At 42.4% G+C, this 26,917-nt stretch overlaps 1 protein-coding gene across 2 annotated transcripts; it reads left to right on the top strand.

Moving 5' to 3' along the window:
* Window positions 1–1,590: 1,590 nt before the first annotated feature.
* On the top strand, window positions 1,591–24,180 carry GPNMB (glycoprotein nmb). Of its 2 annotated transcripts, none has more exons than XM_088018483.1 (11): window positions 1,591–1,666; window positions 7,925–8,077; window positions 8,883–9,026; window positions 10,759–10,923; window positions 13,343–13,501; window positions 13,828–14,145; window positions 16,706–16,798; window positions 17,621–17,723; window positions 19,554–19,768; window positions 22,576–22,669; window positions 23,123–24,180. In XM_088018483.1, exons 1-11 carry the CDS (start codon window positions 1,597–1,599, stop codon window positions 23,277–23,279), a joined length of 1,671 nt encoding a protein of 556 aa, XP_087874609.1. In that variant the 5' UTR covers window positions 1,591–1,596; the 3' UTR covers window positions 23,280–24,180. The 2 variants fall into 2 exon arrangements, with proteins under 2 accessions (XP_087874609.1, XP_087874608.1); XM_088018482.1 differs by having other exon boundaries at window positions 13,828–14,139; window positions 16,700–16,798.
* Window positions 24,181–26,917: the final 2,737 nt, after the last annotated feature.

The raw sequence follows: 26,917 nt of genomic DNA on the forward strand, positions 1-26,917 counted from the left end.
TCAGCGGGGAGTCGGTTCTCCCTCTGCTCTCTTTCTCTCTCTGAAATAAATAAACCCTTTAAAAAAGAAAGTTTTCCCTAAACTGAAAAGCCTTTTTTTATGGTAAGTTACACATGTTGATTGTAAAAACAACAACCCCACAGAACTATATAGATTATTCACATTACATACAATAAATACTTCCATTGTTCATTTATTCATCCGTATTTGAAAATAGTTTTGTTTCCATCATAAATATGTTCCCTGTGCTGTTTTTTTCCTCTTCATATGCGCTTCAAAGTCTGTAAAAAAGAGCTTTAAAAAGAGCTGCACGTGGCCCTCGGGTAGGGAGATGGCCACACCTGCTTGGCAGACTGCAGTTTCACAGACTTTCTTCCTATGCCTTGTTAGCATCACCAAAACATAAATTAATACCCCAAACTTGACCCTCCCCCCAATTAGGACTTTTATATGCACTGAAGATGGTCATGTGGATGTGACTTAGAGAAAGATCACATGTTGTCAAGTGTTCGTGTTGCCACATTTTCTGCACATTCTATAATCAAAACGATTTATTCCAGGCAAGCTTGTTTTTTTCATTTAATGCCTGCTTTCTGTAACATGAAATAAACACGCAGTATGTTTTATGCAATTGGCCTTAGGAGGTACAACACAGGAATATTTGCAGAGCAGTTACCAGAAATTATGCAGGTTGTTCCAAAAGTTATATGGAACTGCACAGATGTCCTCAATGGGCTTGTAAGTGCATTTCTCAGTAATTGGAGCCCTGTGCGCGTGTTTCAAGCATCTCCAGGCATCACATATGCTATTACCCATATATGTGATCCCCAATTGTACGTGATTGAAGTGCTATCCACTGCACCCCCCCACCCCGAGCTGGTCTCCTCCAGGGGGAAGGGAACGTACAAGCATTAATTGGCCCTAGGAAGGGCTGGTCATCTAAATGAGCTGGGGAGGGGCGCCTGGGTGGCTCAGTTGGTTAAGCGACTGCCTTCGGCTCAGGTCATGATCCTGGAGTCCCGGGATCGAGTCCCACATCGGGCTCCCTGCTCAGCAGGGAGTCTGCTTCTCCCTCTGACCCTCTTCCCTCTCATGCTGTCTCTCGTTCTCTCTCTCTCAAATAAATAAATAAATAAATCTTTAAAAAAATGAGCTGGGGAAATGGATCAGTAAAGGAACCGCCTCAAGTTGATAATCAGTGAGGTTGGGATCGAGCCCTATGTCGGGCTCCCTGCTCAGCGGGGAATCTGCTTCTCCCTGAAATTTTATTTGGTGAGGGATATGGGTCCATAGGAAAGGAAATTCCTTTAACTAGAAATGTGGAATCACAACACTGAAACGGTGAGCCTGTAAAAAGAGAAAATAGATGCTTAGAGTGAGTGAGTCAGAAGCACATGAGTTGTTAGAGCTTGAACTCCAGAGACCAGATCAGGCAAGACTGCTTAATACCATCACATGATCTGCCCCAGGCACCCTGTATTTAATTAAAAGAAGGAGTGGGGCAGGGCCGAGCCAGAAGAGCACTGTTGCTCTAAGCGGGGGGAGCCAGAGGAGTTAAAGTTAAACCTTGATTGCCTGGGTCTAGGAGAATTCAGCATGGAATGTCTCTACTATTTCCTGGGATTTCTGCTTCTGGCTGCAAGATTGCCGCTTGATGCCGCCAAACGTGAGTACACAAGTCGGTTTTAACCTGTTCTTTGTCAGCTAAAGTGATGGGTTGTCTGAAGTATTGTTGTCCACGCCAGAAGGCTGACTTCATGAAGATCCTCTGGAAGGTTTCGTGTTCACTCATTTCTTGAAACCTTTGGGAATGTTGGAACTACAGCAGAATGCCTCCCGTTCCGTTCTTGGCTTCAGGCTCTCGGAAAGTAGTAACCAGGCAGCCCCTCTCTTAGGGTTTTTTTTTCCCATTGCGATCACCCCCTTTTCTCTCCCCAGACACGGGGAGGGTGCACGTGTGAGGGGAACGGTCCCCGGCCTGAGAACAAAGCAATGCCACCTGCTACACTTCGTCTGGATTCCGGTAGTAAACAGAGCTCCCGTAAAGCAGGGCCCAAGAAGAGCTAGAGACCAGTTCACTGATCATCATCCCAGCCCAGAAGCTGTTGGGAAGTTTTCACAGGCCTGCGGGAGCTTGCTGCCTCTGGGGTGAGGTTACTGAGAGAAGAGCCAAAGCCCGGGGTCTCTATTCTAGTCCCACATTCGAGGTTGGGGACTTCCTAACAACTGATGCCCAATTGATGAAAGCAGACTCTTTGGAGGTCAGTTTGGAACCTCCTTGTTTAAAAAGCCCCTCTTATGGGGCACCCGGGTGGCTCAGTGGGTTAAGCGTCCGACTCTTGATCTCAGCTGAGATCTTGAACTCGGGGTCATTAGTTCAAGCCCCATGTTGAGCTCCATGCTCGGTGTAGAGCCTACTTGAAAAACAAACAAAAAAATCCTCCTCTAATGCAAAGCAGGGTTTCGGCCCATGTACCCTGTCCAGGGGATGGATGGCAGTGGTGGGAGAAAGAAGTGAATTATATATCACCCGGAAGGTCCACTCCACCTCCAACCGAGGAGGGACACTCACTGGATGAAAAGTTTGAGGGTCCTGATTTTACCAGACAACTCCATGGTCGGGGGCAGGGGCGGGAGGTGGATAGGTGTAGAGAAGGGGCCAGCATCTACCTTGTGGCCACCGCGTACAGTCACTATACCAGCTCCTGCACTTACATCCCTCGGTAACCCCCACAACCGCCTTTGTGGGGCAGATGGTCCTCCCACCATTCAACAGGTATGGAAACCAAGAACCCAGGTCTTGCTTTTCACCTGCTGGGCCCTGATGCTTGGGCCATGCTGGTCCCCGGAGACCCCTGTCCTTCCGTCTCCTGTGACTGGACCTGATGAGGGGGCCCAGACGCAGGGATTTCAGCAGGGGGCCAGGGCTGGGACCTGTTGGCCTCAGAACAGTGCTGGAAGGATGGTCATGTTTCCCAGATGAGGAAGGCAGCCACAGACAAGGCAAGTGACTTGCCCCAGGCCACGCAGCAATTAAGAGGAAGAAAGCCCAAACCAACCACTGTCCTTCCTGCAGTTGGACAGACTTGGGTTCCCTGCCAGCTGGAGGGCTGGGCCACAAGCGACTTAGTGCCCTTGAGCTTTCATTTCCTCATTTGATAATCTGGGCAATGGGGTGCTTGTGAGATCAGCTAACAGATGGTGCTTGGGGTGGGAGTCCTACAAGGTAGCAATGGTCTTACCTCAGGGTAGGTCCCAGGACAGATTCCCTGCAGTCCTGGGAGATGGAGGGACAGAGAAGTGACAGTGGAGAGCCCGTGCCTAATTCTAGCCGCCTTTCCAGCAGTACTAATTTGCTCAGTGAAACAGATTAGCCTGAGGTTAAATGTTGGCTGTCAGTTTGAGAGGAGTCCCAACCTATTAGGCAAAACGTAACAAAACCCACCATTCCTGTCTTCACCTTGCCCTAGACTAAATATTCTATCCAGAAAAAATAAGAATGGGTAGAATTTACCACCATATCAAACACCAAGGGATTCCTTGCCACTTTCCAATCATAGCCCTGGTGAAAAAGACAAGAGCGGGTGTTGACAAAGTAGTTAACAAACAACCTGGCCACCCCCCCCCACCCCTAATCCTTTGCTGGTGGATGGAGCAGAGATTCTAGAATGGAGAGAGAAAAGCCACAGCAGTGCTGGGTGTGACTCCATTTCCCTTCACTTCTAACAGCCCCCCATACGCCTCTTTTTTTCTTTTAAAACCCGCTTACTCTTGGGTGTCTTTTCTCTTTTTTAACTCAAGTTTTTGAAGTCATAGATTCACATGCAGTTTTGAGAAATAATGCAAGATTCCCCTGTATACCTTTCCCAGTTTCTCCCAATGGTAACGTCTTGTAGAATTATTGCACAATATCACAGCCAGGATATTGACACCGATACAGTCAAAATACCAAACAGTTCCACCCCCACAAGGGTCCTTCATACCCTTTTATAGCCAAACCAACTTCCCCTTCCCACCCCACCTTCTGCCCTGGCAACTACTAATCCATCCTCCATTTTTATAATTTTGTGACTTCAAGAATGTTATAAATAGAATCCTTACAGTATGTAATTTAGGGGCCTTGGCTTTTTTTACTCATAATTTAAGTGTTGCATGTATCAATAGTTCTTTTTTATCATTAGGTAGTATTCCACAGTACAGATATACCACAGTTTGTTTAAACATTCACCCATTGTAAGACATCTGGAGTGTTTCAGTTTGCCCTACTATGAATAAAGTTGCTATGAACATTCATGTACAGGGTTTTGGGTAACCATAAGTTTCCATTTCTTTGGGACAAATATCCAAGAGTACAATATTTTAGTTGTATGTTAATTGCATGTTTAGGTTTTTTAAAAATATTTATTTGTCAGAGAGCACAAGCAGCGGGGGAGCGGCAGGCAGGGCAGGCAGAGGGAAAAGACTCCCCTCCAAGCAGGGAGCCCGATGTGGGACTCAACCCCAGCACCCTGGGATCGTGACCTGAGCTGAAGAAAAACACTTAACTGACTGAACCACCCAGGCATCTCATGCAGCATGTTTTACAAGAAACTGCCAAACTGTTTTCCAGAGTAGCTGTACCATTTTTCGTTCCCACCATAAATGTATGAGTGATCCAGCGTCTTCATATTCTCGCCTACATTCGATGCATCACTGTTTTTTATTTAGTCATTCTGATAGGTGTAAGTGATATCCCACTGTGGTTTTAATGTGCATTTCCCTACTGGTTAATGATACTGGACATCATTTCATGTGTCTCTTTGCTGTCTGTATATCCTCTTCAGTGTAATGTTCAGGTCTTTTATCATTTTTTTTAGTTGGATTGTTTTTTAATGTTGAGTATTGAAAATTCTTTCTATATTCTAGATAGCAGTCCTTTACTGGAAATGTGGTTTGCAAATATTCTCTCCCAGTTTGTAATTTGCCTTTTCATCTTCTTCACATGTTATTTCACAGAACAAATGTTTTTCATTTTAATGAGGTCTAATTTATCATTTTTTCCTTTTATGGATCATGTCTTGGGTGTCAAGTCAAAGAATTCTGGCCTAGCCTAGAGCCTAAAAATTTCTCCTATGCTTTTTACTTTCTGATAGCACCATTTGTTGAAAAGGCTATCTTTTGAAACTCCATTGGGTTGTTTTTGCATCTCTGTCAAAAATCAGTAAGGCATATTTGTGTGGGTCTATTTCTACATTATCCATTCTGTTCCATGGACCCCTGTATCTGTTCCTTGTCACTCTTTTAAGTTTGTATTTTTCCTTGACTTCTGACATTTAAAATCAGAGGAGAAACCTGTGTTTTGTTTCTGGAACCACTCACTTTCTCTCAGGATCTGTGGAAGAGAAAGACTCTTCAGGACAGTGGAAAAAATCAGTCCTGGGAATCAAAAGATGTGAATCTTCATTTCCACTCCATTAAAAGTGACCCTGAGTAAATTCTGTCGCTTCTGTAGGCCTAAATTTCTTCATATGTAAAATGAAGTGATTTGAACTAATGTTTTTTCCAAATTGAATATTCTACCACTCTGTGCTCAATTCAAATGAATATCCAGTTATAAACATTTATTGATAAGCCTACGTTTCCTGCCCTCACTTAGTGTCTGTTTCCAAATAAAAACAGTTCCACAGAATCATAAGACATTTGGTTTTTGTCTGATTTGGAGGCCCAGAGAAGACATGGTCTGCGGGCAACACAGCCTGTTTAGTAACAAAATCAAGACTAGAAACATTCACCCATTTTTGTAACATTCACCCATTGTAGGACATCTAGATTGTTCAGTATTCATTTCAATATTCTTCCCCATTCCATCTGTCTCCCTTATAAGAAGGAAACAACAGGCTTTTGCCTCCTTCTACCAAAAAGGAGAAATAGAAGATAGATGTTAGTGGTATCCACTCAAAATGTCTTCGCTGAGCACCTGCCAAATACCAAACCTTGTGGAAGTCCTCTTCCAGTATTTAAGAGAAGACAGTATTTCTGGCTCTATGGGTCCAGATGACACAAGACCATATGAATTGATGAGAGGACAGTTTATGATAATGTATGATTAGGAGCTGGCTGTGAGTTATAGACAATTGACTTTTTGACTGTAGCAGAATACTCAGATAGGTTGAGCAAGACACTTTTTACCTTAACCAGTCCAGAGGCGAGCAAGGCTAGACCAAGAACTTGACAACATCGAGAATTCTTTCTTTGCATCCTTCCACTCTGACATCCTTGGTGTGTTGGCTTGCTTCTTCAGATTTATGCCCTCATGGCTAAGTATGGCTATCCCAGCTCTGAGCATCACATCACTACATTACTATCCCCAAAATCAATTCTGATGTGAACAAAAATGGAGTTTGTTTTATATATATATATATATATATATAAAGGGAGGAAAACTTCCCAGAAGCCCTCAAAAGACTTCCTCTCAGTTCTGATTGGCCAGGTTCTAATCATCTGCTCCTGCCCATACTGTAAGGAAATCTAGGAAAGTGAGTCTTTGGAATTTTGAACTGTTATAGTAGAAGCTCTGCAATAAGGGGAAAAAAAGAGTAGGGGTGCAGCCTGGAAATGGCAGCCAACCAGTCTGCTACAATCCTCAAAGAAAGAGACCACGTGACCATTGGAGTTGTCAGGCAAGGTAAAAAGACATCAACTTGAGATTAGAATCTCAAAAGAAAAATTTATAAACCCTGGAGCAACTGCACAAAACATAAAAGATACAGCTAATAAGCCAGAAGTGGAGATAAAATGGACTCCAAGAATAACCCCAAAAAGTACAGGAAAAGAAGAAAAAGGAATAAAGAACAGATGGGACAAATAGAAAAATAACAAGATGGTAGACTTAAATCCCACAATATTAATAAATACAGTAAACATAAATTACCTAAACACTCCAAATGAAGATTCACATCTTTTTGACTACATTAAAAAAAAAAACCAATATACTGTCTACAAGAAACCCACTTCAAATATAAAAATATATATCCATTTAAAATAGTAGGATGGAAAAAGATGTACCAGTTAACCACTAAGCATTACTATCAAAGTATTCTTCAGGACAAGGAATATTACCAGAGATAAGTCAATTCCTAATGGTAAGAGGATCAATTCATGAAGAAGTCTCAGCAATTCTAAACAGAGCTTCAAAATACATTAAGTGAAAACTGAACAGAACTGAAAGAAGAAATTGGCAAATTTTCTTTCAGGCAAGGCTCCCTGCTCCGGTGGGGAGTTTGCTTCTCCCTCTGCCTGCTGCTCCCCCTGCTTGTTCTCTCTCTGTCTCTCTCTCTGTCAAATAAATATTTATTCATTTGACAGAGAAAGAGCGAGAGAGGGAACACAAGCAGGGGGAGTGGGAGACGGAGAAGCGGGCTTCCCGCTGAGCGGGGAGCCCCATGCGGGGCTTGATCCCAGGACCCTGGGATCATGACCTGAGCCAAAGGCAGACGCTTAACGACTGAGCCACCCAGGTGCCCCTAAATAAAATATTTTTTTAAAAAGATTTACTTATTTATTTTAGAGCAAGCATGGGAGAGGGGGAGGCAGAGGGAAAGGGAGAGATAGTCTCAGGCAGACTCTGCACTGAGCACAGAGCCCAACATGGGGCTCGATCTCATGACTCTGAGATCAGGACCTGAGCAGAAAGCAGGAGTCAGATGCTTAACTGCATGCGCCACCCAGGTGCCCCTCCTTGACTCATTTAAAGTACACAAAAAGGGTTTGAATAGTTGTATTTAAGCTATTTCCAGTAGACATTAAAATAAAAACCTATTTGACTTATTGGAAATATTAAGTATGACTTTCCAAACTTATGAAACAAGAAGTTGCTTTAACTACTGTTAAATAAGTACCAAATGAGAAAAGGAGTAGACAATTTGTTTTTCAAATATTGATATAGGATTTCATGATGTGCTGAGCAATGAAAGAACTTCTGATTATATGAGGGAGCACAACCAACTGGCTGGTTGGTCTTCAGATGAAAATGAATGGAATGAAAAACTGTATCCAGTGTGGAAGAAGGAAGACCCAAGGTGGAAAAACTCCTGGAAAGGTAAATCAAATATTCAAGCCAAACAACTGTCATTTCCTATTTGTCTTAGTCTCATAGATTGTAGACTTGGAGATCACATGGCTTATGTTGCTTCTGTGAGTGACAGTACTCTAGTTACCAAGTGGGAGGCACTTAGGTTTGGCAATCTTTATCTCAACATTGTCACTTTCTAAGTTACACACACACACACACACACACAACTTTAGTCCACTTAGAAATTGACAAGTTTGTAGTTCTTGGAAGATTTTGGAGAGCAAACAGATTTAGCCTCAAACCTATTTATGGGAATGGTCTCTCAGAAGATCTGAGACACTAGAGCTGTTTTGACCACCTCAAAAGTGTGGTTTACCAGAAAGTGAATATCTTTCCATTTGCATGAAATAATGAGTCCTTTGGTCATCAGTTTTGAGTTTAAAAATACAAACCTTAGAACTTGTTTCTTCAATCCAGTTGAGCAGATTTTTTTTTTTATTTTAAGTAAATGTTCTTTCTATGGTCAGAGATTTCTTTAATTGGTCTCACTTTTTTTTTCCTTCTAGAATGTTGTACTCTGAAAGCAAAAGTTAGGAATCCAGAAAATAATTTATTGTTAAGAGGCATAAAGATGGGAGGGCATCTGGCTGGCTCAGTCGGTAGAGCACGCAACTCTTGATCTCTAGGTCATGAGTTCAAGCCCCACGCTGGGCATAGTGTTTACTTAAAAAAAAAAAAAGGCATTGGGATGCTGTGGTCCTTATTGGTAGATTAATTTATCAATGAAAGGAAAAAGATGCTTGATCATTAAACTGCACTTTCTGTGTGCTAGGAGGCCATGTGCAGGCGATTCTGACCAGTGATTCACCAGCACTTGTGGGCTCAACTATCACGTTTGTAGTAGACCTGGTATTCCCCAGATGCCAAGAGGAAGATGTCAGTGACAACATAGTCTATGAGAAGAACTGCAGAAATGGTAAGGAATGTTATTCATGCCACAGGAACAGGCTAGTTCTCCTAACTACTGGAGACCCATCTCATAAACCTAAAGGCTCACAGGTACTTATGTAAATGCAAGATGCCATCACCCCATGTCACCCCCTCCTCAAATTGGATGACAGGGAGGTGTTGCTCCATCCAGTTCCTATATCAACATTAGCCAAACCCACTTGAGCAAACTGGTGGCTTTCTGCTACTTGGAACCTTCTTCAAGAGCTACATTGTCATGCTCACCTTTTTCTTAGGGTCTAGTTGATTAGCCAGAGAACACCATGTTGATTCTCAGATTTTGGTTTGATTACTTGGAATTCTTTTGGATACTCAAAGAAGAGCCAATCTGACAGATATTTGCTGATCAGATCAATTTCTGCTTCCAAGTATTGCTTAAGCAAATGTGTAGCTGGTGCAAATACTTAGATGTGTATGTTGTGGTTTTGCTTTGCCCTTAAAGCGGGTAAGCTCTTTGTACATGTTAAAGAGCACAAAGGAACACAAATGAGTCAAGAGAAATTATCTTGAGAACTGCACATTCTCAAAAACTTGGAGCTAATTACTGAGATTCTTCAGTGACAAGACTGTTAAATGCATTTATGATCTGATTTTATGACTTAGAACTTCTGTTAAACTGTCAATGTGTTCATTCCTTATTGATTTATCAAGTCTAGGGCAGGGAAAGTACCAGGTGAGTCTGGCACATCTTATTGTGTCCAAGTAAGTAAATACTCAAGGACTAACAGGGACACATCACAAGGACACAGAAGCCAGCTTGAAGGGACTCCCCCTGGCTATTTGGGACAATTTAAGAATAAAAAATAAAAATGGCTCTAATACATTGATAAATAAAAAGATTCTTCAAAAATGTCAGTGACATTAAAAAACCAAGAGGGTGAGGGAACCGTTCTAGATGAAAAGATATTGGTCATGACTTGTTTACAATGAAATATGTTGGGGCGCCTGGCTGGGTCAGTTGGGAGAGCGTGTAACTCTTGATCTTGGGGTCATGAGTTCGAGCCCCACATTGGGTGTAAAGACTATTTAAAAAGAAAAAATGTCATACGTACAAAAAAGTTGAAATCAGGGTATACACTGATACACCAAAACCTCCTACCTAGACTCAACAATTTTAACATTTTGCCATAGTTACTTCTATCTATCTGGTTTTTTCTGAATCGTTTGAAGAGACAAAATAGCCAAATATAGTATGTGACCCTTGATTAGACTATAGGAAGAGTGGTAATGATATTGTGGTTATGTAGGTTAATGTCCTTATTTGTAGGAGATATATGCCAAAATCCTTAGGAGTTGAGAGTCATTTGATGCCAAATGACTCAGGGTAAAAAAAATAAATAAATAAAAAAGGCTACAGATAGCAGGTATCAATGTAAAAAGATAAAGCATCCCTCAGTTTGGTTTGAATACAGTTGTGATGTGGAGATCCAATATTAAAAATAAATATATTGTGGTATCTCTAGATTGGACCTTTCTGAATAATTGCTTTATATAAAGAAACTTTTACTGAAATGTAACCTATAGGCAGAAAATGGACAGGTCATAAATATACACCACTGGATGAATTCTCAAAATTAGTGTTTTAATTGCCCAACTATATTCGTATTTATGAAAAATACGAAAAGATGTTTAATTCAAAGATGAGCGTTGGGCATTCTGAGCCCAGATGACAAGCCTGGTTTGTTTCTTTCTCTGTTTAGATACTGGCCCATCTCCTGACCTGTATGTTTACAGCTGGACCGAGGAAGATGGCTGGGGAAATGGCCCCAACCAACACCATCACCACGTGTACCCTGACGGAAAGCCTTTCCCTCACCACCCTGGATGGAAGAGATGTGATTTTGTCTACGTCTTTCACACGCTTGGTTGGACTTTTTACGAAACCTCCTTAGCTTCTTCTTTACCTGCCCTTAAAACTTTAACTTTTTTCACTTTTCTTATTCTATAATCAAGAATGCTAACACTAAAAGTTTAACAACAGTTACTCTGTGAAATTTCCTTAGCTGGGGCGGAGGGTGAGAGTTAAAAAGAAAATCTTGTTTAGCCTTGACAAATCTTCAGAACACCAAAGAATTAGAAGAAGGGGAAAAAAAATAATTCAGTTTTCATTTTTAAAAGAAAACTGTTCAATTTCTTTTTGTCTAAAACAGTAATATGAAAAATAGGAATATTTGAGTGGCACATAGATGGGTATTTGATTTTTTCTTTAATTTTTTATTGGCAAAAGATTTGTTGAAGAAACTTATGCTCTTTGAAGGAAATTTAGAAAATGCAGAAAAGTACAAATGAAAAATAAGTCACCCATAATTAACACGAGATTATCACTGTTAACACGATGGTATTTTTTTTGCTAGTATTCCCTGATTAAGATTAGAATGTATACACATTTTTGTTAACTATCATGAGCACTTGACTATAGCATTAAAATTCTTTATGCACATTATTTTAATGACTGCATAATATTCCATTGTGTAGAAATAACATAATCTAACCACTATTCTCCTTTAACAAAGCCTCTTTTTTTTTTAACCACAAATGGTACCCACTTTTGTTTTATTATTGGTGAAGTGGTTATTTTTTTTTTTTTTAAAGATTTTACTTATTTGACAGAGAGAGACACAGCGAGAGAGGGAACACAAGCAGGGGGAGTGGCAGAGGGAGAAGCAGGCTCCCCACCGAGCAGGGAGCCCGATGCGGGGCTCGATCCCAGGACTCTGGGATCATGACCTGAGCCGAAGGCAGACGCTCAACGACTGAGCCACCCAGTTGTCCCTGAAGTGGTTATTTTTAGAAGGAGCAACTTTACATTATGATTAGCAAAGCTGCTAAGTTCTTAAATATGTCACCAGATGCCATCTGGCTCTGAATGTTTGAAAATTGCTACCAACCATGCAGGCTCCAAACTTCTAAATGTTTTGTCTTTTTTCATAAATTAGAGCTTCTTTGTCCCATTAACTCGCTAATAAATCAAAACAACAAACATTAACAATAGACATCAGTTTAACAAAGTACAAAATAGATACCAGATAGTATGCCCGTCTAGTTATGTCGAGGTTGAAGGCTGACTTTGTTTCAAAACATGCCTTCACGGCCCCGTCAGTCAGGTCCCCAAATGTCATGATTTCTTTGACCTGACCATTTGCATGGAGTTGTGTATGCTCACTAGCACTCCGATCTCTCTTTAGCCCTCTTTTTAGTTAAGGTATCTATTAAAATCAGCTTTTAGCCCAGAAATTGCTGTTTTTCTAACAAGACTGTTTTGAATTTCCATATTCTGAAGTCTCAGAGTTAACTGATATTCTCCTTCAACTAACAGTTGCTTATGTGGTCTCTCAATGCCAGGACTAACATTTTCCTCCCGTATAACTAACCCCGAGAGACACCTCTTTCCCCTACAACCTCCAACAGAACTGCCTCTGCATTTCGAGGTAAAGGGGATTCCAAACCACATATCCCTGAGAAGATTAGTATAATTTTCTGATACCTTTGATCTTGTAATAAACATGGTCTTTAAACATCTCCGCAAGTATCTGTGTCACCATCCGTGTTGTTTCAATTGCACATCTGTGCTGGGCGCCTCAATAGGATTAGAAAAATCCTTGGGCCCTGAAGGTTAGGAATCATTTTTACTAGCTACAGCCAGTGGCAGTCAGATTTTGGTTAGGGCTGGAGAAAGAGAAAGAGTGAGTCAAGAATGTCCTAAAAATGTGTTTATAGAACCACTACATTTCTTTTTATGCCTACCATACCCTACTTCTTTTTCATCACTTACTGTTTTTTTATATACAAATTCTATTAGAAAATGGATTCTAGTCCCCTAAAAAAAAAAGAAAAGAAAAAAACGGCTTAGTGATATAACTGAAATGGTAATACTGTTACAACAATAAGGTAGATCTTTGGATAAATTTTTTTTAACTCCTTTAGACACCTCACCATTGCACTGAATGGGTCTTCTCTGGGAAACACATGTATTTCAAGTGCCAGACCTCTTATAAACATTTTTAATTTGTAAACTGAGGACTAACAGTATTGTCCCACTAAACTGCTCTTTTCGTTTTAACCAACTAACCAAATTATATTTCTGTAACTGTGGCTTTGTGTTATAGGGTTTTACATAAAATGAGCACCATCTTCCTTCCTGAAGCGGCCAGGACCACCTCCCCATCCTGTTTTTCCTTTTCCAGAATGTTCTCTAAGGAGAAGTCACTAGTCATAAAGAAACAACAACTTCCTATAATGATCACATAATGTGGCCAATAACTAAAAATTTCCATCCTCTCAAAGGTCAGTATTTGCAGAAATTAGGACGGGGTTCAGCAAGAGTTTCTATAAACACAGCCAATGTGACACTTGGCCCTCAACTCATGGAAGTAATTGTTTATAGAAGACACCGACATGCATATGTCCCCATCGCAAAAGTGAAAGACGTGTACGTGGTAACAGGTGAGTGGCGTGAACTCGAAGTTAACTGATGGTGAGGCACTTTGCTCCGGTGATGTTAGTGGGTTAAGAAAGAGCTAGAGCCAAGTGTTCTGGGCTGGGTTAACGATTCGTATGGGTTCCTTCCCTCGCTTATATATTTAATTATATTGTACTCCATCTATGTTTCCAGAATAACTTGGAAAAACCCTGGAAAACTTGTGTAGGAAAAGGGGAAATGATGCTGAATTATCTCTTGTTTTAAGTTTTGAACCTAAAAGCATTACTGAAGTCATCTACTTAAAATCAAGCAATCGTGTGTTGTTTCTATTTTGGGGTATATCTTTTAGATCACGTTCCTGTATTTGTGACTATGTATCAGAAGAATGATCGAAATTTATCTGATGAGACCTTCCTCAGGGACCTCCCCATTATGTTCAATGTCCTGATTCACGACCCTAGTCACTTCCTCAATGAGTCGGCCATTTACTACAAGTGGAACTTCGGGGATAATACTGGTCTGTTTGTTTCCAACAACCCAACTTTGAATCACACATACGTGCTCAACGGAACCTTCAGCCTTAACCTCACTGTACAAGCTGCAGTACCTGGACCTTGTCCTTCGCCTGCACCCAAACCTCCAACACCCACGTCTCCTTTATGTAAGTGTTTTCCAGGTGATCTTTGAGGGGGGTTCCTTAACAGCTAAAAAAGGGGGGGGCGCCTGGGTGGGTCAGTTGGTTCAGCGGCTGCCTTTGACTCGGGTCATGATCCTGGGGTCCCGGGATCAAGTCCTGCATCGGGCTCCTTGATCAGAAGGAAGTCAGCTTCTCCCTCTGACCCTTCCTCCCTCATGTGCTCTCTGTCTCTCATTCTCTCTCTCTCAAATAAATAAATTAAATCTTTGAAAAAAACCCTAATAATATAGGTTACATAATTAGATCCCTAGTTTAAAGGATTGTGTGGAGAGTCTGCTGTGATCCCATTCTGTATGTCGTTCTTTAGCCACTTTATCACCATTTTAAGCTGTTAGAATATGGAAGAAAGGAGAGTACGTTTAAAGTCACTTTGCAAGTAGAATTTCGTGACTTGAGTGCAGCTCTTTGATCTTCCTAATTTGTACTGGTCCTCGTTATGTGTACAGATGCTTTCCCTGTCTGCCCCATCACATTTCTGTTCCCCATTTTTTCCTCATGTGAGAACACACCTTGGCCCTTTATAAGCATGCAGGCCATCCCCACTTTCTTTCTCCCCCCTCCCACATTTCTCCCCACTTCCATTCTCCTCCCTGCTCTGCCCACATCCACCTAGTGTCCTGCGAAAACACAACCATACTTGAAAGTAGTTTCCAGATGGCCCAAGAAAGAATGTACCTTGAGAATATTTCTCGGCAAGCAAGCTGGAAAGACTCTAGACATTAAGATTGTTCTGGATGTAAGGCATAATAAATTAAATTCCACTCTATACTAATAGTATATGAGGCCATTTAAGAAGTTCTTAAGAGTCTACTTTGGAAAGTGTTAGCTTCCATCTGTTGCCCCACCCTACCCCACTCTGCCGTGAGTACTCCGCACCCGGACGACGGCGACGGGAAGGGGACGGTAATAGACGGACATCCTCCCACTGGTCACAAGAGGGCGCCATCACCAAGCCCAGAGGAAATAACTCCAGCACCATGTCCAGACTTGTTGCAATTCTTGTTTTTACCAAAACCTGTTATAAATAATAAATTGTTATAATAGTCTGTTATTAACAAAATGAGAACTCATTAAATTGGGCATGTCTAAATCAGGACACTGTAAGTTATTACTGATGTTGATTCATTCTTTTTTGAAATGTTTTCAATTACAAAATTAATGCATGTTCCTTAATAAAAATTCAAACAGTAGAGAACCCTAGAATAAAAGTAAAAGTCCTATTCACATTCTCCTCCCAAGAGTTAAACCTTGTTAATAGTTGGGAGCGTTTCTTTCCCGATCTTTTTCTATGCCTTTACAAACTGTGTAAGTATATATAGGTGTTGTTGTTTTGATTTTTAAGTAAATGGGCTTATGCTGTATATATGGTTCTATAATTTGCTTTTCTTCACTTAACAAACATGGACATCTTCTTTCCCTTGTCAGTACATAAAATTTAACTCACTTTATTCAATGGCTACATAGTATTTCATAGTATGTATAAACTTAGTATATAAGTAATATAGTATGTATAAATGTATAATTTATATATAATTTATTTAACCATTCTCTTTATCGATGGTTGATTAGGTTAATCCTAATTCCAGTTACAAATATAACTGCATTGAACAACTCTAATCAGATAGCTTCCTTCTTCCCTTTTTTCTTTTAAGATTTTATTTCTTTATTTGACAGAGAGCACAAGTAGGCAGGCAGGGAGGCAGAGGGAGAGGGAGAAGCAGGCTCCCTGCTGAGCACGGAGCCTGATGTGGGGCTCGATCCCAGGACACCGGGATCGTGACCTGAGCTGAAGACAGATGCTTAACCAACTGAGCCACCCAGGCACCCCATATAGCTTCATTCTGATATTTCTGTAAGAGAATTTCTTTTTCTATAAGTATCAACGGTCTTCTTTACAAATAAGGAGACCAGGTGTAAAATTCAAAATAAATTGCAGATGCCTGTAATATCTAGATCTGTCTAGAAATTCCTAAATGGTAAAGGGTTTAATGTTAGTTTATTTAACAGTCTAGTTTTTTAAAGATTTTATTTATTTGTGAGTGAGAGGGAGAGGGAGAGAGCATGCATATGAGCATGCAAGGGGCTTGATCCCAGGACCCTGGGATCATGACCTGAGCCAAAACTAGATGCTTAACTGACTGAGCTACCCAGGCGCCCCTAAAATATGATTTTATCTATCACGGCCTGCTTGATTTCATCAGGATTGTTGTATCACACATTTTAATTTGGTTTCTACCTTTCATTTGATTCCCATGTTTAAAGAAGATACAGGATTGTGTTTACTTACATAATTTAATAATTATAACACCTCCTAGTTCTCGCATCTCTGTGAATCATTACATATTTAGTTCAAATTTCTGCAGTAACTTAATAGTATAGAACTCATGATGTTTTTCTAAAGGGCAAGTAGATGTTTAGATTTTTGGTTATCATGTACCTGTTTAGATTTTGGGTTATTATGTATTACGTATATCTTTTACATTCTCAGCAACTCATCTAAAATGTTTTTATCCCAACTGTCCAGCGTCAGCCGGTGACAGCCCCCTGGAGCTGAGGAAGACTCCCGATGAAACCTGCCACATTAACAGATACGGTTACTTTAGAGCCACCCTCACGATTGTAGGTAGGAGCAGCAGGGGAAGGGTGTTAGGATCTACCCCGGGCCAGCCTCTCGACTCTGGAGGGGTGGGGGCGGGGGCCCTACTCTCTGTTCAACATCATACCACGTGGGCACAAGCAAAGACGCTGCCAGTTTCTAGGTTCCAACTGGCCTACCCCAGCCTTCCTTAGACATTCTGGTGGAAATGAGCCCAGTGTGAGGCCCACCTACTACTGAGCCTGCCCTGGGCCTAGATCCCCCACCCTGTGCATTCCAGAAATCTGAATGTGCCTTGAAGGAAGGCCAGTAGCAAGTTCCCACAATTGCTACTTCCTTCCTCTAGCTGACTTCACAAAGTCCCACGTCTAGTGTGTAAGAAAGAGGGACGAACAGGGCTACCACAGATGGCTGTGTATTGTGGGCACTGCCCACAGGCACCCCAGAGAAGACAGATGGGGCCCGAAGCCCAGCTGAGGCACCCCGGTTCTGGAGATGGGGCTAAATCCCCAGCTGTGCACCCCGGGGCTGAGAGAAGCCAGTGCCCCCTGAGCCCAAGGGCTGCATATTCCCTGGGGATGGGGTTCCCTTTCTCTGAAATTCCTGTCCAGAAGGAATGCAACCTTCTAACACATACACAAGCTCCAGAAACGAAGAGCCAGGTTGGAATGAGGAGCAATTCAGTTTGACTTTGAAAGTGCTGCATAGACACGTATGCATCTGGTGTGATTCTGGTGTGGCAAGGACGCCATGTCTCCGTTTGGTGTGGCTTTCTGATTTATTAAGGAATGGTTGGGTCTGGTTTCTTCTGTGTTTTGATGTGTTTTTCTGTGGGGGGGGTTTTGTTAGACGGAATTCTGGAGGTCAACATCATCCAGATGACAGACGTTCTGATGCCCGCACCACAGCCTGACAACTTGCTGATGGATTTTGTCGTGACCTGCCAAGGGATGTGAGTACATCTCAGGCAGAGGACCAGGCCAAGACCTGAGCAGGGGCCCTAACGCCATTTCCCCTTCAAAGTTGATTTAGATTCCGGTTCATCGGTCAGCCGCGACAAGGAAGGGCCCCAGGAGGTGCTCAGAAGCACACTCTTGCTTTGCTAGATGGAACAATGCTCGTTACCTTTAAGCTGATGGTGAAATTGAATAGTAATTATTGATTGAACACTTACCATGTTCTTAACATCTTGCATCTGTTCTCCTCTTGAATCCTCACCCAATCCTGAGTCTCCTCATTTTACCGATGGGTCCCCTGAGGCACACAGTGATTATAGAACTTGCCCCCATAGATGGTGGGTACCTGCAGAGCATGGTTCACAGGCTATGGTCTGGCTCAGAGCCCAGCTCTTAGGCTCCCTGAGGCCCCTCCAAGTGGTGGGAAGCCAGTGTGGAATGGCCATGTCCTCGCATGAATTAATAGCAATGCCCAATAATCCTGTCTCTCTAAACTTTACAAAGCTTTTTCTTCCTTTTTTTTGAAGTTTTCTTTTTTAATTTTTTAATTTTTTTAATGATTTATTTATTTGAAAGAGAGAGCAAGCGCAAGGTGGGCAGAGGGAGAGGGAGAAGCAGGCTCCCCAGTGAGCAAGGAGCCCAATATGGGGCTCAGTCCCAGGACCCTGGGATCATGACCTGAGCCAAAGGCAGTCACTTAACAACTGAGTCACCCAGGCGCCCCTACAAAGCTTGCATTACGTAATTTGACTTCTAACGGTTTGGTTAGAACTATATAATAGACTAAATATGAGTTAATATATAAATTCACAAATTTATGTGTAATAGGTAAATTAAGTAATTAAAATGTATGTGTGTAAATGTATAAGTTAATCAAGAGAATGAGATGGTATAAAAATGTGGCCTTATCTGATACAAAGGGATAGCTAAGGAGCTCTCCAGCTTGGGGAGGGGGGAGGGCGATGAGAGAGAAGAGAAAAACCTGACGGAGGAATGAGGCCCACTGAGAAGACCGCGTGTCCTGGATGCCACCCCTGCCTCACCAGACCCAGCATCAGCGCGGTCGCTCCCTCCAGAAGGTCCACTCACAAGGGAAACAGGGCCTACCGCAGTAATGCGTGGTCATATCACCTCATGGTTGTCAAACCTCGTTTATTCAAGTCCCAGCTCCACCCCTAACTGCTTGTGTGACCTTGGGCTAGCTGTCTCCCCTCCCTGAGCTGGCTTGTCACCTGCTACACTAGGCTAATCCTACTTTCCTCATCGGGTCACTGAGAGGAATAGACAAGACCATGTCACACACCTACAGCTTTGTGTCTTGCACGTAGTAAATACTGGCTAAACAGCCACTGTTCCTGTCACTGTCAGACCTCTGCAGGGACCCAGGTGGGCCAGCTCTGGCATTTGACAGTATCTTTGCCCCACACCTAAGCCGACCACACCTGCACACATCCTAGGGAGGCCAGGTGTGGAGGAATGACTTGGACTTCGCACAATTTCCAATAGCCCTTTGCCTTTGTGGGGCGGGGGGGCGTTGGTAGTGGTGGTGGTAATTTCTTTCTCCTCCACGCCCAGGGCCACACCTTTCTGAGGGTACAGGGGAAACAGTAGCTCATACCCAGGCTTGTTGAAGAGTAAATTATATGCCACGATTTGACATCATATGGTTTGATATTCTTCTATCAGATGCAAGAATAAAAGAGTAAAGTGGAATTCAAGTTAGTTCTAGTGGAACTCTAGTCAATTTTAGGGACAGGTAATGATTATGATTGTCCCTTTTAAACTGATTTTACATCTCCCTCCCTGGGTGCCGTCTGTCCCCTCAGCATGCCCACAGAGGTCTGTACCGTAGTTTCTGACCCTAGCTGCCAGATCACCTACAACACGGTCTGCGACCCTGTCGATGTGAACACAGGGGATTCGTGCTTCCTGACTGTGAGGAGAGCCTTCAGGGGGTCTGGGACATACTGTCTGAACCTCACTCTGGGCGATGATACAAGCCTGGCCCTCACGAGCACCCTTGTCCCTGTCCCTGCAAGAGGTAAGTTTTGTTTTTATGCTTGTACGAACATTTCATGTTGCAGGAGCAGTGTGTGTCCTATATACTAAAGCCATTCAAGGCTTCACTAACAATGTTTAACTTTATTTCAGTGCAAAAATCATTGAACTATTGTTAATGTGGATTGGACAACTGGCATTAAAGTCCAGTAGCAAATCTACTTAGAGAAGGGATGAGAGAGAGACCCAATGAAATAATGACTAAAGATAAGTCTTCTGACGAAAAAAATCAGCTGTGATCATGGACCAGTAATAATGGGATATGATTACTGCGTGCTCGAAGAGATTTATATGTCAAGGGAAAAGGATAAAGCCTAACATCCAAAAATAACAGTGTTCTCCAATTAACTTATAAAAAGGGGGAGACTGGTACACTGTCGTCGTTAGAATCCCCCTAGGCAAAGACATGAAACCAGGAAGAGAAATGAGAAACCAGCTGGATTGCTGGCTCCTTTCTAATCTGCCATGTGTCCTCTCTTTCCCTTCCCAAATTCTACCAAGCATTACACTGAAACAGTAACAAACCAACTTGCCTAGTCCTCAGATGTTCACCAGTAAACCTACTCTTTGCCGCCCTAGTGCTCGGAGAGGTGAAATGCTAGTGGACTAAGGAATCTCATTGAGAAATTGTCATTTACTGCTGGCTTCCAACTTTCCCAGGCACCAAATTAGGATTCCACCTGGTGACCCTAGCTGAATTTCACTTCAGTCTACCTTGTTGTAAGATACTGCTTTCTCTCTCAGAAGAAACGCTCTGTGGTGGAATGGGAAAGAGGGATTAAATTGTGCACACATTACAACACATGTTTTGCTGCTTCATTTGAGTATTGTTAGGCACAACCTAATGACTAACTCACAACTCCTTTGGATTTGGAGCCTATCTCATAAGGTAAAAATGTACTGAAACATAGATTTACTCATTAACTGTATAAAAGGCAGCTTTAACCTCATTGAAAGAAAAGCTTAAGTAACCATACATATAATTATGTGTATGAGGGCTTATAGTTGGTGAGATCTGAGGCACAGATTTAAAAACAAAACAAGGAGACACGGGTGCCCTGCTTCCTCCAAGGCCGGGGTGGGGAGCTGGGAGGGTGGGGAGGAAGGAGGCAGGCTGGGGCACTTGGACCAAGTGAGTGCGGGTCTTCTGAGCCGTCACCTCCAGGAGCTGCTGTGGTTATTCTTGGGCTGCCAGGGCGGGGTGGGGGGGTGTAGAACAGCCTTTTAGGGTCATAACCTATTCTGTGAAGCTTCTTCGGGGCTGGCAAACCACTGTTCTCTCATCTAGATTAGATGTTTAGACATTGGCTTTCCTTTAATTCTTCTTGCAGTGAGTGGTACCTTTAGGGGACCTGAGCCATTTTCAAAATCCAAATAAAGGAAGCTCAGAAAGAGAGCTTTTAATCCAGGGGGGATTGTAACTTGATGGCTTGGGGTTTCAAAGTCAGAATTTCAGAAACAGATCTTTGGTCAAAAGCAAACCCATAGACTTTCAGCAGAAATGACTTTTATTCATTGATTCCATGAACGTTCGTGAAGCACCTGCAATTCTTTCAACAAATACTCATTGAGCATCTACTCCATGCCCAAAAGAGATGTAGGCATGAGATACACAGTTCCAGACAGAGTGGGGAACAAGATGAAGAAGATCCCTCCCTGCCTTTGTGGGTGGAAAGAGACAACACATAAGATGACATTGTGAAGAAAATAAAAGAAAATAAAACCAGGCATGGAGAGCGACAAGCATGAGGGAGAGAGGGCACAGAGGTTGGCTGTCAGGATTGGGGAGGTCACTGACAGGCCTGCCCACCCAGCAGCATCTGCCTGTGAAGGGCCTTCTCTGAACTGAAACCTTTCAGGAATGAGCAGTCCATTTAGATGGTTGTAGACCACTGGTAGGGCTTGAGTTTTATTCTGTGTATAAGGGGATCCTCCGGCAGGTTTAAAGCATGATCTGATTGATGCTTTTAAAGATAGTTCTGCCTACCGAGGGAAGCAGGGATCATGGGAAGGTGAGAGTGGAAGCAGGTAGACAGGATGTCCTCTCAGGAGGAGAAGACTGGTGGCTGGGACTGCAGTGGTGGCAGAGGGGATGGAGAAAAAAGATAAATTCCAGTTACACTTTGGCAGTAGTGACGAGACGAGTTAATTTGCTGGTTTCCGGGAATACAGAGAAGATGTAATCCCTGCCTTGTGGTTCCCACAGTCTGGTAGGAGAGAAACATGTACAAAGCAGTACTTGCGACACGGTGTGATTGAGGCAGAGGAAGAGAGGCAAGTAGAGGAGTGACACAGGCAGGTGTGGTGACCTGGTGCCCTCGTGAATGTCCGGAAGGCACCCCAAAGGGGTGAAAACTTGAAATGAGCCAGGGGAAGGATGTTCCTGGCAGAGGGCATGGAGATTTGAAAGAGCAGGGGGGAGGATAGGCCACTCCCAGGATTTTTAGCACAGCTGGATAGTGGGAGATGGGGCCAGAGGAGCGGCCAGGAGGGTCATGTAGCCCTTCTTCATGTGGGTGCTGTTGGGTCAGCTGAGACCTGAGCAGGTGTCTCCAGGACATGACATCTCTCTTCTGAGCCCTTGACGCGGTGTTCCAGACATGCTAACTCATTCTCTAAATGGAAGATAAGCTGACCCAAAGACTATGTATTATTTAATGGAAAAGATTACTGAAAACCCAGAGGGAGCCATATATCTTCTGATAGCTCCCTTCCTCATTTATTTAATTGCATTACAAGTAGCATGTCCTCTAGGCGGAAGATGTCGCTAATACTGTCTTCTGTTTTAAGACCCAGCTTCCCCTTCAAGCATGGCAAATGGTGCCCTGGTCTCCGTTGGCTGCTTAGCCATATTTGTCACTGTGATCACCCTTTTAGTATACAAGTAAGTTGCTGCTTTTAACACTTAAATCAGTATAGTATATTGTCAAAAATAAGTTGTATATTCCTGCATAAATGGGCCATTTCCCCTTTTTTGGTTTTAAACGGTCTGTGTAGGGGAGAAAAATCTAACATTGAATGAATACCAAACAAGACTATAATAATTTTGCTGTGAGTTTTTTCTTTTAATCCTAAAAATGCTACCAGACATCATAACTTTACAAAATTGTGTCAGCTTAGTGTTTAACATGTAATCGCAAATTATAGTAGGCAGGCACATTTCTTGCATGAAGAAGGGAAAATAACTATACTTTGATTAGACATCAATGTCTTAAAAGCTGTGGATTGGATTAAATGGAATTAACCCTTTTGTACTTGGCATGTAAGAGATAATAGTAACATATTCCAGTTGGAAATCTTTTTTTTTTTTTCAATCTGTCTAACACATTGTTTTCAGAAAACACAAGGAATACAAATACCTGATAGGAAACGGTACTGGGATTGTGGTCAAAGGCAAAGGCCTGAATGTCTTCCTCAACCACGCAAAGGCCATGTTCTGCCCTGGAAACCAGGAAAAAGATCCATTGCTCAAGCACCAACCGGAAACTGTTTAAATCTTCAGCTTTATTTCTGACCAACAGCTCACTCTTCAGGTGAGCTATTCCAGAGTTGATGACTATTAACTTCTGTTCCTAAAGATTATTGTTAAAATATATACTGGGGCTTAGGGAGGTCCAAAGGGTTTTTTTACGGGCTAAATGATGTCTTAGAGAAGTAAAGAAGAATTGCACTGTGCGCAGCCTCAGCTGTGTTATAGAACTGATAAAAACAGTTAGAACTGCTTTCTTTCATTATGATTTATGTTTCACTTATAATGTCTTAGGTGGTCAGTGGGATAGACACACTATGTCCAAAGAGTAGGGGGAGAAGGTACTATTCATTGGAGTCTGGCCTCAGTTCACTGGAAGGAGAGGCTGGACGCTGTCTAGCTATCCATGTTCCAAGCTAACTGAATGCTACTTCGGTGAACATGCATGAGCTCCTAGCAAAAAAGTAACGGGACAAACACTTAGTGTGATGTGCATGCTTCTTACACTAAAAAAAAAAAAAAGTATATACTAATCTAATACATAGGTGTGAATATTTTCCTGAAACCTGCCATGCCCAGCTGTGTAAAGGAATGCTAATCATTCATTTACTCTGTAGACCTCTACTGAGTACTTTCTGTGTATCAGGCACGCTTGCTAGGTACCCAGCCCTACAGTCAGAGTGCTCACAGTCCTGTATATATATATCTCAATTTCTGTACACTCGGTGCATGTATTTGAAATTATATATTATGATTTTCCAAAGAAGGAGGCCCCTGCTTTTCCTACTGGTTTCTCTATTTGAATGATATAGGGACTTGATCAGTAAGGGTTTTACTTCCATTTGTAATTAAAACTCTCTACCAGATGTCAGACAGGACATGCTTTTTTTTCTCCTTCCTGAAAAATAAAGGATGAAAAGAGATAAGATCTTGGAATTATAATTCTTTTTCCAATTTATTGTTCGCCTTTCTATTGCGTTTACAGTTGAGACACATAAAAAGTTGTTTAGCGCTGCCCCATGGAGCACTGATCATTTCATAAGTATTTTATATTTTGAAATATATATATATAGTATGTTAAATTTCAATAAATGTAATACATAGATATAAATCGGATCGATCTAAAAAAAGGAGTTTCTGTGAGCAAGTGTTCTGGACTCTTTGAACAGTCAGTCTTATATTAAAAATAAAGGCAGGGCGCCTGGGTGGCTCAGTTGGTTAAGCGACTGCCTTCAGCTCGGGTCATGATCCTGGAGTCCCGGGATCGAGTCCCACATCGGGCTCCCTGCTCGGCGGGGAGTCTGCTTCTCCCTCTGACCCTCCTCCCTCTCGTGCTCTCTATCTCTCATTCTCTCTCTCTCAAATAAATAAATAAAATCTTTAAAAAAAATAAAAATAAAAATAAAAATAAAGGCAAGAGGAGAGTTCTAGGTCAGAGATCAGCAAACTTTTTCTGTAACGGGCTGGGGAGTCAACACTTTAGGCTTCGTGGGCCATACAGTTTCTGTTGTAACTACTCACTTCTGCTCTTGTAGCACGAAAGCAGCATTGATGTAAATGAAAGAGCATGCTGTGTTCCAGCAGGAGCATATTTACAAAGGCAGGTAGTAGGCCGGATTTGGCCCATGGGTCATAGTTTGTTGACCAATGTTCTAAACTAAAAAAGACCAAAGAGACACAGCAATCAAAAGTAATTTAGGAATCTAGACTGCATGTTAGCATTAAAAAACAAACCACTATGAAAGGCATTCTTGTGACAACTGAGGGAAATTTGAATACATGCTGGATACTAGATATAAAATTGTTAATTTTCTTAAGGAGTAGTCAAGATTTTCTTAAGCAGTTGGTGGACACCACCATTTAGTCTAGTTCTTTCACTTCGTAGATGTCCTGGAGGCCAAAAATAAGCTATTTTTTTCTGAAATCGTCTCCAAAGATTACAACATTTGCCAAACACAGATTGTTGAAATTCCTCTCTAATTACGTGCTGGCTGTAGGTCAGTGGTTCTCAACACAGATTACTATGCCCCTTGGGGGCACTGGCAATATTAGGAGACGTTTTTGGTTGTCGTAATTAGGGTGGGGGTCCTGCTGGTATCTAATAGGTAGAGGCGGGGGAAGCTGCTGAATATCCTACAGTCTACAGAAGAGCACCCCACAACTAAGCACCCCATGTTATGTGGCCCCAAATGTCAGAAACCCTGTTGTGGACTAAGTGAAGAGGTCCAGAACATGGATGTGAAGACAGGAGGTTTGGATTTGAATCCTGCCCTGCCATTTGAAGCTGAGTAGCCCTGGGCCCGTTTTTTGGCCTTCCTGAGCTCTAGCCTCCTCATCTGTAAAGTGGATATGCAATCCTTCCCTAGCGCAATTCATGGGGCTGCTACCAGTCCACCTGAAAGAACAAATGGACATGACAGCACTTTGTATACGGCAATAGTGGTATATACTCCGTGTGAGGCCCAAGGACAGGAGCAAGGTGAAGAGGTGTTACCATTTTTGTGAGGATTAGGAGGCCGGGACATTAGTTCCTAAAGCAGAAATGTAATATCAGGTTACAGCAGAATCACTTATAGCTTGTTCCAGGTCGGCCAAGCCCCACCCCCAGAGTTTCTAATCCAGTGTTCTGGGGTGGGGCCCCATATCTGGATTTTTTACTAAATCCCAGGTGATGTGGATACTGCTGGTCCAGGACCTGAGAAGTACTGGTCTTGAGATCTCCTCTTCCCTTATCGTATCAACAGGGGGTAGCAGAGAGCAGCAAATACACAGTCGATCACCTAGGAAGCCAGTGGAAATCCCCATCAAACCTCTTCCCTCCATTTAGTCTAACAAAGGGCAGGAGAGAGGGCTGAAATCATGATTTAGATTTATATTCTCCATGTGACCTTGGTAGCAAGTCATTTAATTTCGGCTCATTCGCTCTCTGTGAAATGGGGGAAACAACCTGAAAGATAGTGGGATGACTTGATTAATGCTTGCTGAGAATTAGAACTTCCAAAGAAAATTGAAATGCACAGGTAATAAATTATTCTGGGAATTTCTTATTCCTAGGACTTTTTTTTATAAATGTCTGCACTTTGAACACTTCCGAGTCATTCATAAAGATTGGTTGCCACCGTTGAATTTCCAATTGTTTAAGAGTTTAGAGGGCAATACTTTCAATGCATTCATTACATCCCAAATGGATAATTCCAGACCTAAAGCAACAGGCAAAGAGCAGATGAGAAGACAGTCATCCAGGGGATGAAGGTGACCACCTTCTGACGGGGCTCCCGGTGGGGAGGAATCCCTTAAGGTTTTTTACAAAGAAGCATCCCAAAGCTGCTGGAATACGTACCCTAAAAATTCAGAGGTCAGTTCCCAGGAATCACTCTTTGCAGACTGATTTTGATCCTTCAGCCATCATTTACTGATCCCCAGTATGTCCCAGGCTCTAGTCTGGAGGGGACACTGCTTTGAACTAGAGACAAGGATTCTTCTGGCTTGGAGCTTGGTTCCAGATGTCCATTGAAATGAGGGCCCTAATCTCTGGCCTGGATCCGCCCCCCGCTGCCCCCCATCCTGGCCGATCCCCCATGGCCTCAGTCTAATCTGCAGAGGCTATTCCTCTGTTACTTAGAGCTGAACTGCCATTCCTTTTTGAAATTCTGGAATAAAATT

The sequence above is a fragment of the Eumetopias jubatus genome, unplaced genomic scaffold, assembly GCF_037043125.1.
Source record: "Eumetopias jubatus isolate StellerSeaLion01/CBP00866 unplaced genomic scaffold, mEumJub1_p1.0 scaffold_14, whole genome shotgun sequence".
Classification (NCBI taxonomy): Eukaryota; Metazoa; Chordata; class Mammalia; order Carnivora; family Otariidae; genus Eumetopias; species Eumetopias jubatus.

Bases quoted from the DNA above. Each gene is read 5' to 3' on its own strand.
- GPNMB (XM_088018483.1), top strand. From the start codon at position 1,597: ATGGAATGTCTCTACTATTTCCTGGGATTTCTGCTTCTGGCTGCAAGA. The intron at 1,667-7,924 runs GTGAGTACACAA...ATATTGATATAG, and splicing joins GCCGCTTGATGCCGCCAAAC to GATTTCATGATGTGCTGAGC. The intron at 14,146-16,705 runs GTTTTCCAGGTG...GTCCAGCGTCAG, and splicing joins CACGTCTCCTTTATGTAAGT to CCGGTGACAGCCCCCTGGAG.